Source organism: Chelmon rostratus, chromosome 23, assembly GCF_017976325.1.
Source record: "Chelmon rostratus isolate fCheRos1 chromosome 23, fCheRos1.pri, whole genome shotgun sequence".
NCBI classification, from domain to species: domain Eukaryota; kingdom Metazoa; phylum Chordata; class Actinopteri; order Chaetodontiformes; family Chaetodontidae; genus Chelmon; species Chelmon rostratus.
The window spans coordinates 16,839,448-16,854,968 of NC_055680.1; the positions used below are offsets into that span (position 1 = coordinate 16,839,448).

Consider the following 15,521-nt stretch of genomic DNA (forward strand, 5'->3'; position numbering starts at 1 on the left):
ACAACCACAGGAATTATTTTTCAACTTATATTTACCCATGGTAGGCATAAATGAGTGTGAAAGGCGTTTTTCAGCAACGCCCTGATTCACATTAAAACAACTACAAACATTTGCAGCTGGCAGCAGCTCCACTTGGGCCCTGTGGTGAGAAGGTTAGTCCACCAACATTAAACACAACAAAGCACCTTTTCTCATTTCCCTCTGGTGGTTTGCACAAAGTCTTATTCCCCAAATTTCCTACATGTCTGAAATCTGAACTTACTGCTCAATGAATGAATGAAAAGACATTTACTAATAATCATCATTTTGCATCACTCCTCACAGCTGCAGAGTCAGAACACGAGTTTTTAGTAGTTTAGTAGTTTTTTTTTTTATAAATTGCTGAGCATTGCATTGTAGGATTGTTAACAAAAAGTTTATCAATGACCCTTCTGCTGTCGTGGCATTGTGTAATCAGTGCAGAAATCAGTCACTCAAATAAAATGGCAGACCGTAGATGTAGTGCACCACGATATAGTAAACGAGGAGAATCTAAAACAAAATACAGTGGCCCTCACTTTTCTCTGTCTAAATCTAGCCAACCACAACCACTGGTGGATAAAAGCTGCAAAACAGCCCTCTTGGATGCCCCTGTGTTAGATAAAACATGATGAAAAGCTCTCTGCTGTGGCTCAGTGTGCAAGTAAATGTGATGTCCCTCTAGGGTGCCCTTCCTGTGGAGGAAATGCAGTGTAACAAGCCCAACTCCAAGAAAGTTGGGACGCTGTGTAAAACACAAATAAAACAGAATATCATGCCATGTCTGACTTTATTAATTGATACGATCATTTATATCAGTGTTTCAGCTTCTCCATCCATCTGTTGTGTGAACAGCTGATCCTGTTCAGGGGTGCAGGTGACATGCTGTCACGCTTCACCGTTTAGTCTAATAATTTCCCCGTCTCATGTCTTAATCCTTGAGTAGACTTTAAAGCAAACAAAAGAGCTGAATTGGTGCAATTTGACTGAATGTGATGAGCCTGCACAGATGGTCATTGGTTTTATAGCCCATCATGCACTGGGGTGTAGATATTTGTTTAAAACAGAAACATAGATGGTTCACTGGATAAAAGAGCTGGTGTTTCTCTTGTTGAGCACCTCAACACAGGAAGGCTGAAGCTACTGAAGAACACTGACCACTGAAGAAGAAGAAGAAGAAGAAGAAGAAGAAAATCTAATCCTGCTGAAGGTTTGTTCCAATTTAACCTTTTTTTCTTCAGCTCTGTTCGCTCTCATCATCGTCTCTGCTTCCTCTGAAGGACTGAAAGCCACTAGTTCCTGTCCTCACATGGGTTCATTATACAAGTCTTTCTTTGTTGAAGACGATCATCCTGAAGATGATGCTGACTGTGTCTCTACTTGTCTGTGCCATGATGGCTCTGACCGGCGCTGCTGGTGAGTATTTAGAGACAAAAAGAGACGGTTTTCATGCTTTTATTGTGTATGTACAGTGTTCCAAAAGCAGAGCCTGAACTTATTCATTCTTATGATCTGCTCAGCGAAGCGCTCCCATGCTCAGTTCTTTCTGTTTTCAGTGGACAGTCACATCATCAAGCGCTCAACACCTTGTCCAGGTGGTTGGACCCCTTACAAGGATCGTTGTTTCACCTATGTTTCAACGCCCATGACTTGGGCTCATGCTGAGGTAATCAGGATGAGTCAGTGCAGAACAGTGGAGTGGAACTAAGTACATTTACTCAAGTACAAATTGGAGGTGTTTTAAGTCAGACTTTACAGTTCTCCTCTACTACATTTCAGAGGGAAATATTATCCTTTATACTCCACTACATTTATCTGACAGCTTCAGTTACTTGACGAATTGAAACAATTAGTCTATTAATCAATTAGTCAACTGACAAAAAATTAATTAATTAATTAATTAATAACTGCTCTGATAATCACTTCAGTCATTTTCCATGTAAAAACATTTCATGGTCTCAGCTTCACAGTTGTCAGCTGTTGCTGCTTTTTATTTTAATTCTTTTAATGTGTTTTACTTTAACAGTTCATTTTAATATTTAAGTTAATAGTTTTGAGGTTTGGACTTTTTAATTGGACAAAACAAGCAGAGTATTTTTACAGTGTGATATTAGTACTTCTACTTAAGTAAAGTATCTGAATACTTCCTCCACCACCGATGCAGAATTATGAGGGACCAAGCAGGCAGGCATAAGTAGACATAGGTGGATTTCCAAAAAAACTGATTTATTTACAAGAAAACAAAGTCAATACATAAAGTTTTGGGCCCATAAAAGAGGTCAGTTGAACAGAACTTAACTGAATGGTACTGAACAGACCAAACTAACATAATAAAGACAAAAACAAACCTAACTAACCTAACCAAAGCAAGAACAGACCTAACAAACACAACCGACCTAACAAACTGCACACAAAGGGAACATATATAGTGGCTGATCAGACCATTGTGAGGCGATGGGGAAAACAAGAAACAAACATTACCAACTAGACTACAAATAAAACACAACAGGACAACTTGTCCGTCAGTAAGGATATTTTGACAATTAATCTAAGCAAAAACACCAAAGCCTCTATTATAAAATTACTATAAATAAAGAAAATCCTGAACTAAACATTCGAATCACACCCGGGTGCTGCAGGCACTTGGTGTAGCCCAGTTGGCCACTTCCTGCATTTAACAGCTCTGCTCCAGCAGTCACGACTTTTGCTCAGGTCTGGCCCTCACGGTAACTCAAAAAAATAAACCATTAGAGCTTAAGACAAACTAAATAGACAAAGTGCTGAGTGACTGTACAGAAGCTAACTAGATGTGCGTGCTACAAATAGAAACTGTACTTTCAACTTATGCTAAATAAATACGTGCATATGTGTAATCCTTATTGTATTTGCTGTCTGTATGTGCCATGTGGATGTCATGAAGTCAAAAAGGTAAACTAAATGAATTATTAAATGTAAAGAAAATTAAGGTGAGTGTAGGAGGGTTACCGACATTTGTGTGGCAGCAGTTGACACAAGAATACTCCTGTACTATATCCATTCTGCTGCTGCTGACTCACACACTTTAATTGGCACATTCTCCTTATTGGCTGTCTTTGCATTACTTCATGTGTAATATATCACATGACTTCACCCTCTTTGGCCTCCTCTCTGTAGAGAACGTGTCAGAATCAGGGTGGAAACCTTGCATCAGTGCACAGCTTTGAGGAGCATCATGTGATTCAGGCTATGATCCTGCTTCGCACACATTCCTATCCATTCACTTGGCTTGGAGGCTACGATGCAGCACAGGTATGTGACTGATGACACAAAATCTACAATATAGGACATAAAAGTTTGTTTAAACCATCTAATGTTTTGTATTGTATTCTAATCTTCTAGGAAGATATCTGGTTCTGGAGTGATGGTTCACCTTTTAACTTTGAGTACTGGGATGTCGGACAGCCTGATGATCATGCACGTGCACACTGTCTGGTGATGAACTACGGAGGTGAAGTTATAAGTTGCTTCTGAAACTTTATTTCTTTTGTTACTGAGGTCTGAGCAGGGTTTGATTTAAGAATCCCTGACATCAATACAGGTGATGATGATGTTTCTCACAGATGAGGTGCACTAAACAAGAACAATAAGTTCTCAAAACCATTCGCTGTATTGGCCAACAGACAACTTAACACCAGCAATAAGTGTTTCTATTGGCTTCAAGATGAACCAGCACACTGAACCGCTTCCTCTTTTACATCAAATGACATCTTGGCTTGACTAGAGAAGTTGTGTCTTCAGGTTTGTGTAAAGTGTTTGATGCAGACATGAAGTTCAGGTTGTTAAAATATCATTTCTGAATTTTCCTGCTGCAGCAGCAGTTCATGTTATGTGTCTTTAGGTTACTTTACTTCCTGTGTTTTCCATCCCTGTGATTGTCTGATTGTTTCCACCTGTGTGTCATTAGTGATCCCTCCTTGTATATATAAGTCGGTGTCTTCCCCCCTGTCTTTGTTGGGTCGTTGTCTGCGTCATCTTGCCGTCTGCGTTCTCTAGCCATCTAAGAGTATAGCCATAGCCACAGCCACAGCCACAGCCACAGAGTTGTTTTTCTTATCTAGTTCTTTTAGTTGGTCAGTTCCGTTTCATAGCCCTTTGTGTTTTCCTCCTGCGGGAGCATGAATACATGAATAATTCTCTGTCTTTTTACAGAAGCGAAGAAGTTTGACGATCAGTCTTGCTTTGCAAGAAGGCCGTTTGTCTGCGCCAAAAAGCTGTGAGGACGACAGAGAAACATGCAGTACACGACTTCAGGATTGTTGTCTTTTATCCCTTTCACTCTCTAGAGTTTCCTGTTTTTTCTTGCCTTATACACAATTAAAACTTTCTAGCATTGAAAAAAACCACCAGTCTGTGAGTGTGATGAATCCTACATGAATACACAGCACAACACAGTGAGATGGAGGAAAGTCTTTATCTCACAGGGAAGTTAAAAAAGAGATAAAAGAAGAATTTGCAGCTTTATTGTTCCTAAGAAACGTGTACAATGTAACTTCAAGATTAAGTTTCTAATTTAAAAAATATTTATATGAATAAGCTTAATTTCTGTTGTTAAAGTTCACTGTGAATGTGCGATTTTTTTCAGTGATCTCAGTGTACTAACACAGGAAGACATACAGCTAAGAACAAGGACAGCAAATACGGAACAAATGGTACAAAGGTAAAGAATGGTCAGGACTGTCATGTTCACTAGTGTGTCAAAAAGTAAAAAACACCAATGACCAACAATGTCAATAAACTAAATCTTTGTGCAAGTCACATATTCTGAGTTGTAAATGACACAAATAGTGCAAAGACATAAATATGGAAAGAATATGCAGTGGATGATCGTGTACACAGTATTTGTATGTATACATGTCTAAATACTTTAAGCCTACAGGGTGCAGGGTTTAAACTGACAATGACATGATCTCCTACCAGGCTTTCACTGTAAACATTTGCAGGGCTGTATTGTGTGTAATTCAGTGACATGCATGGTGCTTCACACTTAGCTATCGCCACCTTGTGGCAGTTGTACATTACTACAAAATTAGCTTGGCTGGGAAACTAACACGCATCGACCTACAGCATGGGTGTCCAAACTTTTGCAAAGAGGGCCAGATTTGATAAAGTGAAAATGCCCGGGGACCAGTAGTTCCTTCTGATGTTTTTTTAACAACAAAAGTTACATGCAAATGTACACTATTACAAAACAATTTTCATTGTCACAATTCTCTTTATTTTTCAAATGGCAGTGTAACCCAATATAAGCCACTCAGGCAGATGTGAACAACTCTAAAAACACAATTCTGCCTTTAATTCAAATCTGGAGAGTCAGATGACATTGAACATTGAACTGTACGGAATACCTTAAACTTCCATGAGTTTGATAAATATCTTTGTGTCAGGAAGGTGGGGACTTAAGGGGAAACTAGGAGGGGAACTAAGAGGGGAACTAAGGGTTGAACCCAAATGCAGACACACAAGGGGGCGCTAGGTTTGATTAATAAATTTATTAAACAGAGGGAAAACACAAGACAACTAAAACTCAGGGAACTAATGACTAACGACACACAAGGGTAACAGAATTCACACCACAACGACGCAACACAGGGAAAGACAACACATTAACACAAGACACATGACAGCTAGGGACCAGACTATGAATAACTATCAAAGAATAACTAACAGAAAACGCTCCCGAAGGAGGAAAAGACAAAGGCTATAGAAAACGGAACTGACTATTGAGAGAACTAGATAAGAAAATCTCTCAACTCAAAATACATTCCTAGAAAACAGAGAAACAAGAATCTAGAAGTAATCAAACAGAAAATCACTCTTATGAGGAGAACAATTCGGCAAGGCTATGAACTAATAAAGGAAAACAGAAAACTAAGTTATTAATGTTTCAAACGAATAACACGCACAACGGAACTATGGCCTGGGAAACTAAACAGCTAGGGAAGGGCAGACAACACAGGATGGGTATACTACATAAAACAAGACATGAACACGAACGAAGAAAAGAACAAGATGACAAACTAACTAGGACTATGGCAAACTAAAGACAAAGACGAACCAAGGAACAAATCAGACATGAACAGAAACACGGACATGGACAAAGGTAACGCAACAAGAAACACAACTCGGACAGAACAAAGGAATCACAATGACAAACACTCACTTACTGGCTAGAACTGTGACAAAGAATCATGGGCAACAAGGTTACATGGACATGGCTAGGAAACATAGACAAGGTAGTGTTGACGACGACCCGACCAAGACAAAGGGGAAGACACGGACTTAAATACACTAGGGAGGAACACTAATGAGACACAGGTGGAAACAATCTGACAATCACACGGGAGGGAAAACACAGGAAGTAAAGTAACAAAAGACACATAACATGAACCTTCAAAATAAAACAGGAAGTAACCAAAACCGGGCAAGGACAAGACACAATGGGGAACTTCACAAAATACAAACAAGACAGGGCAAGGGTACAGACTAAGACAATACAAAAACTCTTACATAAAACATGGCATGACTATGAAGACATTAGGGATAACACAGACTTGAATAGAGAAACGAACAAGAACTAAGAAAACACTACAATGAACACTTAACAAACAAAGGCAAAAGAACAACAAGAGAACACTAAACAAAACCGACGTGCAAGGCACGGGTCATGACAGAACCCCCCCCCCTTAAGGGACAGATTCCAGATGTCCCAACTTGAAACAAAAACAAGAGTCCAAATCAAGCAGGGCGGGTGGAGGGGGATCTGGAGGTGGGACTCGGAGTCCAGGCTAGGGCAAAGTCCAAAGAGTCCAAAAGTCCAATTTGGGCAGGGTATTTAAGTCCATGCTGAAGCAAGTTTTTCTGGTGGTCTGGCCAGTGGCCAAAGACCAAGGCAGAACCTTTCTGGAGGCCTGCGGCGAAGGCAGAACCTCCATTGAGGCCAGTGGCGAGGGCAAAACCTCAGTTGAGGCCGGCGGCGAGGTCGAAACCTCCGTTGAGGCCGGCGGCGAGGGCGGAACCTCCATTGAGTCCAGCTGCGAGGGCGGAACCCCTCTGGAGGCCCGCGACGACCAACAAGGTTGGAAGCTGGCGATGAGGCCGCAGGACCGGAGGCCGGCAGCAGGGCAGCAGGACAGGGGACCGGCAACATGGCAGCCGGACAGGGGGCCGGCAGCAAGGAGGACTGCAATCCTGGTCAAGGTGGTTGCTGCAGCTCCGGTTCAGAAGGCTGCGGCGGCGGCAGCAACTCGAGGTCAGAAGGTGGCAGCGGCAACAGCAGCTCGAGGTCAGGAGGTGGCGGCGGGAACAGCAGCGGCAGCTCAGGCTGAGGAGGCGGCAGCAGCAGCAGCTCAGGAGGCAGCGGCAGCTTGGGCTCAGGAGGCGGCGGCGGCAGCAGCAGCAGCTCAAGGTCAGGAGGCAGCGGCGGCAGCAGCAGCTCAAGGCCAGGAGGCAGCGGCGGCAGCTCCGGAGGGGGCGGCAGCGGCAGCAACTCGAGGTCAGGAGGCGGCGGCAGCAGCAGCAGCAGCTCGAGGTCAGGAGGCGGCAACAGCAGCAGCAGCTCAGGCTCAGGAGGCGGCGGCGGCAACAGCAGCGGCAGCTCAGGAGGCAGCAGCATCGGCAGCTCGGGCCACGGAGTCGGCAGCTCAGGCTCAGGCAGCGGCTCTGGCGGCAGCAATGGCTCTGGCGTTGGCGGCTCTGGAACTGGCGGCGGCGGCAACAGCAGCAGCGACGGCGGCTCTAGCGGCAGCAGCGGCAGCACCAGCTCCGACGGCGGCGGCAGCAACGGCTCTGGCGTTGGCGGCTCTGGAACTGGCGGCGGCAACAGCGGCTCTGGCGGCAGCGACGGCGGCTCTAGCGGCAGCAGCGGCTCTGGCGGCAGCACCAGCTCCGACGGCGGCAGCAGCAACGGCTCTGGCGTTGGCGGCAGCAGTGGCTTTGATCCGGGCGGTGGCAGCACCGGAGGCATGGTTAACTTGGGCACTTGAGGCGAGGATAGCTTGGGCACTGGTGGCAGCTTGGGCAGTGGAACTGGTGGCAGCTCGGAGACTGGAAGCAGCTTGGGCACAGGAGGCGAGGAGAGGCTAGCAGGCTGGCTAGCCGACACCTTCAGTCATCGGGATCTCCGCTTCCTCCGTGCAGGTGCTGGCTTGGTCGCTGGGGGTGGCACTGGTGACGACGGGAGGCTAGCAGGCTGGCTAGCCAACACCTTCGGTCGTCTGGATCTCCGCTTCCTCCGTGCAGGAGGATCGGGGTCCAGCGGAAATCCCCAGAAACGGGCACCTGGGATATAATCCTCATCAGAGCTGTAGAGGGGGTCTGCCCGGTACAGGACCTGGGGCGGGTAGTTCTTCCCCGCAGAAGATCTAGTCAGGACCAGCGGAGGCCCCCAGTAGGGGACACCCAGGAGGTCGTCTAAATCGGAGTCGAACTCCGAGTCTGTTGTGAAATTAATGTCCGCTGGGTTCATACTGGTCGGGTCGTTCTGTCAGGAAGGTGGGGATCTATGAGGGGAACTATGAGGGGAAACTAAGGGTTGAACCCAGGTGCAGACAAACAAAGGGGACGTAGACTATGGTAAAGACAAGACTAGATAACATGAAACGTGGCAAGGACATGAACAAAGACAAGACTAGGAAAACCACTCACGACACGGAAGGACATGAACACAGACAAACCAAGGGATGCACTAAATTAATAAATTTATTAATCACAACTAAAGACACAACTATGGGAACGATAATTAACACACACTCTAAGGGCTAAACACACAACAAAGGCAACACAGGGAAACATTGAATACACACAGATCACGCAAACTTAGGAGCAGGAGAAAGACTAAGACAACATAAGCAACTGGCTAACACAAAACGGGACAGAACTGAAGCCAAAAACAAGACTATGAACAAATTGTCAATGAGTAGAATTATAAACAGAGAACGCTCCCATAGGAGGAAGAAACTAAGCACTTGGACTTAACAAAAAGCAGAAACAAAATTCACTCCTGAAAACGAGGAGGAAAATAACACTACTATTAAATAAAACACAACCAAGGAACAAACATAGAACTGAAAATCGGCTAGATCTAGCGAAAACAAAACAACAAAACTAGACCACAGATATAACAACTAAACGAACACTAACCGGGAACAATGCACAGACAATCTAAGGGAAAAGCACAGACATGGACTGAGGCACAGACATGGACAAGGAGGACACAACGAAACACTCTATGAAAACTATGGCTTTGACTATGGGAAGGGAAATGCAAACATCTAGGTGACGCAAACACAAAAGACGGAGGATCACTTACATTAAGCAGGGCATGGACAAAGACAAGAACAAGACAAGAAACAAACTTACAGGAACTGTGGCAATGAAAGACAAAGACATATCAAGAAGACAATTACCTGAAGCACGACACTGACAAGACAAAGAAATCACACGACAAACACTTACTATGGACTATGGCTAGAATTATAACAAGAACACGGACTATGACTTAGACTAAGGTTTCTCAGACAACGACCCTACCAAGACAAAGGGGAAGACACAGACTTAAATACACTAGGGAGGAACACTAATGAGACACAGGTGGAAACAATCTGACAATCACACGGGAGGGAAAACACAGGAAGTAAAGTAACAAAAGACACATAACATGAACCTTCAAAATAAAACAGGAAGTAACCAAAACCAGGCAAAGACAAGACACAATGGGGAACTTCACAAAATACAAACAAGACAGGGCAAGGGTACAGACTAAGACAATACAGAACTCTAACATAAAACATGGCATGACTATGAAGACATTAGGGATAACACAGACTTGAATAGAGAAACGAACAAGAACTAAGAAAACACTACAATGAACACTTACAAACTGAATAAGGCAAAAGAACAACAAGAGAACACTAAACAAAACCGACGTGCAAGGCACGGGTCATGACACTTTGCCTCATGAACATTTTAAACAGGAGTTATATGTAATGCAAAGTTGTCTGTTATTATTTAAGTTTAAAACAAGTGAATTCTGCTCTTGTCTTTTACAAGATTTTTCAGAGAGTAATAGCTTGTGTCACATCTACAGGTACACAACATCAACAGTTATAACCAGATCTTATTCAAGATGTTTAATAAAATGAAAAAGTGCCATAAGTGTAAGTGCATAAGTATGCTTTTGGCTTTTCACTGTTAATAGTGACAGATTCAAAACATTTAATTTCAGATTGATCAAGAAACCAATAACTTGCTGACACTAATGAGAAGGGTGATAATGAGATCTTGATTTCAGTGAAGAGGCCAGGTCTGGTTTGAGAGAAGTGGTTTAGATGCGTAAAATGTCACGTAAGTGGGAGTCACTTAGTCTTGACCTCAGTCGGTACTTGTTTAAGTTCATGACAGAGAATGTCTGCTCGCACAAATATGTGGAGCCGAATAAGCTCAGCATTTTCTGAGCAAATGTTCACATTTGTGGGAACCTGACTTAATCCAGCTGCCCGTAAAAGTCAACAAGAGAAAGCTGCGCTCATCATCACACTGCAGCTCAGTGCAGTGATCGTCGCAGCTTCATTGGTTGATTGATTGATTGATTTCCTTCTGTTCTCCAGCTGTGAGTAAACAGAGGAGGGAGCTTGTCGGACCTGAGGCAAAGAGATCTCGTTCTCAGTCTCCTTTTGTTGCCGCTGACTTCAAACTGCCCCCATTCAAACCCAACACCCCCCTCGGTGAGACACACACACACTAGCACACTCCCATTTTACTGGAAACCCACATGTTGATATAGTGTCCTGTCACCTTCACCGTCTCCCTCTTCAGGTCAGGAGTTTGTCGTCCCCAGATCAGGATATTTCTGCAACCTCTGCTCTGTTTTCTACCTGAACGAGAGCAACGCCAAGGAGCTCCACTGCAGCAGCCGGAGACACTACGAGAGCCTGCAGGTACGCACAAACACATGCACTGAACTACACACACTGAAACACACACTGGCCTCACGTTGTTTGTGTTCTCCCTCTTCTCTTTTCAGAAACATTACCAGAAGCTTCAACAGAAACCAGCAACAAGTTCTCATGACTCCGTTTCTGATTGATCCCGACTTCATCTTATGATTTATATATGTATTGATTTAATTATTTTCTAAAAAACATGAAAATGAAAATGCTGGACAAGTGAAACTTGTGCAGCTCCACAAACCACTGCAGAGAGAAGTTATGTTGGTCATCGTGGCTAATTCCTGTCTTGCACCTTGTTTCATGTAAATATCAGTTATGCATCTACAGTAATAACTAATAAATGCTTTAGAATGAATTGACCAGTTGGGATTCAAACTAGTTAAACACATCACTTTCATCGTGTTTCTACTTTTCTGAGAAAGATGGCAGAACGTGAAGGAAGTGCCTGATTGAAATGACTTCTGTTGTGCACAGTATTGAAATACATGTAGCGCTCTGTGGATGATGAACTGTTACTCTAGGAAGAAGTGAAGTAAATGAAGCCTAGAATTAAATCTTGCAGTGATATAAAAAGCTCAGAGACGTTAACAATCATTTTAGATTTATTGGCTGTAAAATCAGACGTTTGAGCTTTCATCAGCAACCAAACCATGCGAGGGTGTTTTTTTTTAACCATTAGAAGAGCAGTGGAAAACATTTTCTTACTCCACAATGTGAAGAGAAGAAAGAATTTATCATGTAAACAATAATTCAAAGTGTCAGTCAATACAAATCACAGAGTTCATGTTGTGGGATGTTTCTGTTTCTTCCTGTTTGAAAGGCATCTGAAATGCCACCTGCTCTCAGTTTCTACACAGGCAGGTGAAATATATTGTTGGTACATAATTAAAATTAGATTATCTATGTATGTAGTAAATCATGACAAATAAATGTTTTTATTTAATATGTTATTTGGAGAAAATCATATGATTTTGACAAGTAATTACACATTAAATCAGTCGTTTAGTTTCGAGGTACCTGACACAGTTTCCTGCACTGACTCACTTCCTGCACAAGATCACAGTTTATTTTTCAAGCTGTGTTTTATCACTGTGCCTTTATTGATTGGTGTCATTCCATTTCTCTTTTAAAAGCTTTGCCACGATGCATTTTCCAGCTAATCCAAGAGGCTTTTTGAAGGGTTGATGTATCTCAAGAATGTTCTCAACTCATAAAGGAACAAGTCATCCTTCAATTAAAAAGGGTATGAAGGGTAGGTAGGAAGGGTAAGAAAATGTGAAAAGTGAGTAAAGTGTTTTGAATTTCTTATCCAGTATTAAAATTGGTTGGTGATGTTTTACTGCAGGCACCTTGTGAAGGCGGATCCATGTGTGCACGTATTTGTATGTGTACATTTGACCATGTTACAAGAAAAGAAGGCCCGTGGTTCTCAGAAACACAGCTCAGCAGGTACAGGTCACCCAAACAGTAGCACCCATAACTTGGCTAAAACCAACCACTTCTCAGACAGCAGCAACACCATCAACCCTGCAGACCGGTGAGTGTGCAACCATGCATGCAACTCACTGTGACTTTGTTTTAATCATGTGTTTACACTAGACTACTGCAGGAGGTGTATGATGATTTTAGATTACCAAGTCATTCATTTATGGTGCTCAGCATTTAAAGAAGAAGAACTAAACTGTTTTCTCTCACAGATTTTATTGAGCAATTCATAGAGGTGGTTTTGTGAACAACAGAGCTGATCAGAGCCTTTAATAGTGGGACAAAATTGTAGTGACATTAGAGTCCTGTGTCAGAGTTATTGATGATAACATATAATTGCCATCAATAGTTAAATCAGTTTTACAAATCACTGCTTATTAAATATTGAACTTGATGTTATTTTATAGGCCTGGAATAATTGTATTGTAAACGAGCACAATTCCAATTCCAAACCAGAGCATTTTTGTACAGTATTAGCACTTTCTTTCATTAATTGAGAATTGTAACTATCATTTCACATTTTTTTGTGAATCATTTTTCAATTGATTGTAAATCCAATGAAAATAAAATAGGTATGCTTATCTTGGTATCTTGGTTGTTTTACTCTGAAGGCTGGACACGAAAACCGGAAGTCATACTAACCGGAAGTTATTGACTCTAAGTGATGAGAAAACAGCTTGAAGATGAGTTTGAGGACATGAAAGCTGCAAGATATGCGCAATTAAGGAAAGGTATGCAACAAAAACGCTGTTGTAAAACCACGGAGCCGAACTCGGTGTTTGTTGACTGGAAACCGTGTTTTGTGTTTGTTTGTAACCTGAACACGACCGTTAGCATTTGCTAGCAGGAGCACATGAGACGAGTTTGGCTCTCTTTGGCCCGCGAACAGCTTCGTGTTAGACTCTAGACACTTAACACACAGTTAATGCAACACTTTAAAGGTTTTTGTGCTCATGTTTAATGTAAAACTTGGATTAAAACGACCTTAACGCCAATGACAGTTTGGCTCAGGCCCGTAGCACTTACAGCTAGCGATTCAAACTGCTAATTTACGCCGTCAAGAACACCTGAATCGTACTTTTACTCAGACTGTTTGAGAGACGTGTTGAGTTTGGAGGCATTACGTTGCGTTCATGTCATATTTTATTTGTTATAATGACCTGTTTCTGACTGTTTGACTTGCCTTGGTACGAAAAGATGCTACTAAAAAGCACCACCAACGGCTTTGTTGTATTTAAGTGTGCCAGCAGGCCATTACATTCAGGGCTGCAAATATTTTCATGGTTGATTAATCGATTATTTTAGAAAGAAATGGTGGAAAACCTAATCAGTGTTTCCTCTGATTTCTCTTTTCGCCCACAACCCAAATATATTCAGTTTACTGCCATAAAGGTGCGAAGAAACCAGAAAATATTTACATGTAAGAAGCTGGGAAGCCCCCTCACCACCCCTATTTCCTTGCATTTATGGTTTTAGGTAAAGCATTTCAAACAATGTAAAACATGCTCAGTGCCCCCCCATCATAGCCCCGTCTTGGTTGCATCTAGCTTGAGAGATCTGTCTCTGTTGTCATATTGGCAGCAGGTTTTGACCTGTTCAAAGAGCAGAAAATGTCAGACCTCTGTGCCACTTTTGGAAGCTCTAATGAAAGAAATACCAATTACACCATCACAGGGAATAACATTACATAACTATGTGTTTTTGTTTTAAATGCTGTTTTAAAGAGACAAGTGTGTTAGTTTTAGTACCGTTTCAGACTGTCTCACATGATGTGTTAAGCTAGTGGTGGCTGTATTTTTAGACCCATGGGAAATTGAATTTTGACTTTGAGTTTTGACGCTTAGAGGTGGCAGTTTGCAGTGTTTCAGCTGCAGAATTGCACATTGAGTGAACAATGTGAAGTCAGCATGTATTAGTTTGTTTCCACAGAGGATAGGAAATATATGCCTGCAAATATGTGCACACATGTTGTGCAGGTCAAGTAAATTGATCATTTGTTCTGATAATTTTTGCAGTTGTTGCCAGTTTCCATTCGTGTTTTCATGGTAATTCCCATTTCATGTGTTCTCCGCAGAGACTGAGGGGATTTCCTGTGTTTTGTACCAGTTGTAACAACCACTGTTTTCTGCATGAGTGAAAAGCTTTGCAAGACAGGAGTTTCTCTGTACAGTTGGATAGAAGAGGAAGGGAAGCAGTAGAAACACATTTGGTTTTCTTCTGTGACACTCAGATCTTATAGGTTTGTGAGGTTTTGGCCTTAGTGCTGCTATTCCAGTTGAATGATAGCTAAACTGTTGTTGATCATTTTTAGGCCATTCAATCTTATATGCTGGTCATTCACTACCAGATTTCAGTCCAGTGTTTTCAGGATCATCTGAATTATCCAGTATGACCTTGTGAGATGTTTACAGCAGCTACAAGGACTTTTTTACTGGGTATGAAACGAATTTAATACTGATGCCGCTATGTGACCTACCTAAGCAAGTAACACGATCAGTGAGAGGACTGGATATTTACATATAGTTTTTCTTAATGCCTGTGCGATTTACATAACACATACGGAAAGGGCCTATGTTTACTTTTTCCCTTGCTAAGTTTTGCAGTGAGTAATAGTTGGCCAGTTAAAAGGAAGCTGGAGGAGATACGTTGAGCAGATACAGAGAATTGCAGGATTTGAAAGGATTCATGACTGATTCTGAAGTGGCCCTCTTCATCCTAGACAGGTGGGTAATATATCTGTTATTTATGATATGGCTGTGTGAAGACCATGGAGGTATAGATCACAGCAGACATTACTGTAATATGGTTGACTTATAATGTAACATTATATGTTGCCCTCGTTACCATGCTGTATCTTGCTGTTCCCTAATTATTATGAAGACATTACCAGGCATGTTGATAGCTTTAGCTTTAACTACTATCACAGAGCAAGTGAATCTGTTAGTTGTAGGCTTACATGTAGCCTTGGTGTATGAACAGTGCTAAAACAAAGTTTCCTTTCTTTCATATTACAGTTATTCACCTTACAGAGCC

General features: G+C 42.2%; 2 protein-coding genes and 1 long non-coding RNA gene across 4 annotated transcripts in view; all 3 read left to right on the plus strand.

Moving 5' to 3' along the window:
• The first annotated feature begins 1,095 nt into the window (after positions 1-1,095).
• LOC121626709 (type-2 ice-structuring protein-like) lies at positions 1,096-4,494 on the plus strand. The gene is made up of 6 exons (XM_041965372.1): positions 1,096-1,228; positions 1,362-1,434; positions 1,575-1,684; positions 3,172-3,306; positions 3,397-3,505; positions 4,207-4,494. Exons 2-6 carry the CDS (start codon positions 1,377-1,379, stop codon positions 4,272-4,274), a joined length of 480 nt encoding a protein of 159 aa, XP_041821306.1. The 5' UTR covers positions 1,096-1,228; positions 1,362-1,376; the 3' UTR covers positions 4,275-4,494.
• Positions 4,495-10,732: 6,238 nt separating this feature from the next.
• On the plus strand, positions 10,733-11,358 carry LOC121626887. Its single transcript, XR_006007982.1, has 3 exons — positions 10,733-10,778; positions 10,870-10,991; positions 11,078-11,358. It is a non-coding gene; the product is annotated as an uncharacterized LOC121626887 (long non-coding RNA).
• A 1,816-nt stretch (positions 11,359-13,174) lies between these two features.
• LOC121626250 overlaps positions 13,175-15,521 on the plus strand; it is a 32,551-nt gene continuing 30,204 nt past the window's right edge. The window contains exon 1 of one of the 2 annotated variants that reach the window (XM_041964620.1): positions 13,175-13,219. The gene's annotated coding sequence lies outside the window, so the exon portion shown is untranslated. Of the gene's footprint in view, positions 13,220-14,172; positions 15,212-15,521 lie in introns of those variants that run through there. The other variant, XM_041964619.1, reaches the window with a different exon arrangement.

Coding starts and splice junctions, on each gene's coding strand:
- LOC121626709 (XM_041965372.1), top strand. CDS start 1,377: ATGATGCTGACTGTGTCTCTACTTGTCTGTGCCATGATGGCTCTGACC. Junction 1,435..1,574: donor GGCTCTGACCGGCGCTGCTG/GTGAGTATTTAG, acceptor TTCTGTTTTCAG/TGGACAGTCACATCATCAAG. Junction 1,685..3,171: donor TGACTTGGGCTCATGCTGAG/GTAATCAGGATG, acceptor TCCTCTCTGTAG/AGAACGTGTCAGAATCAGGG.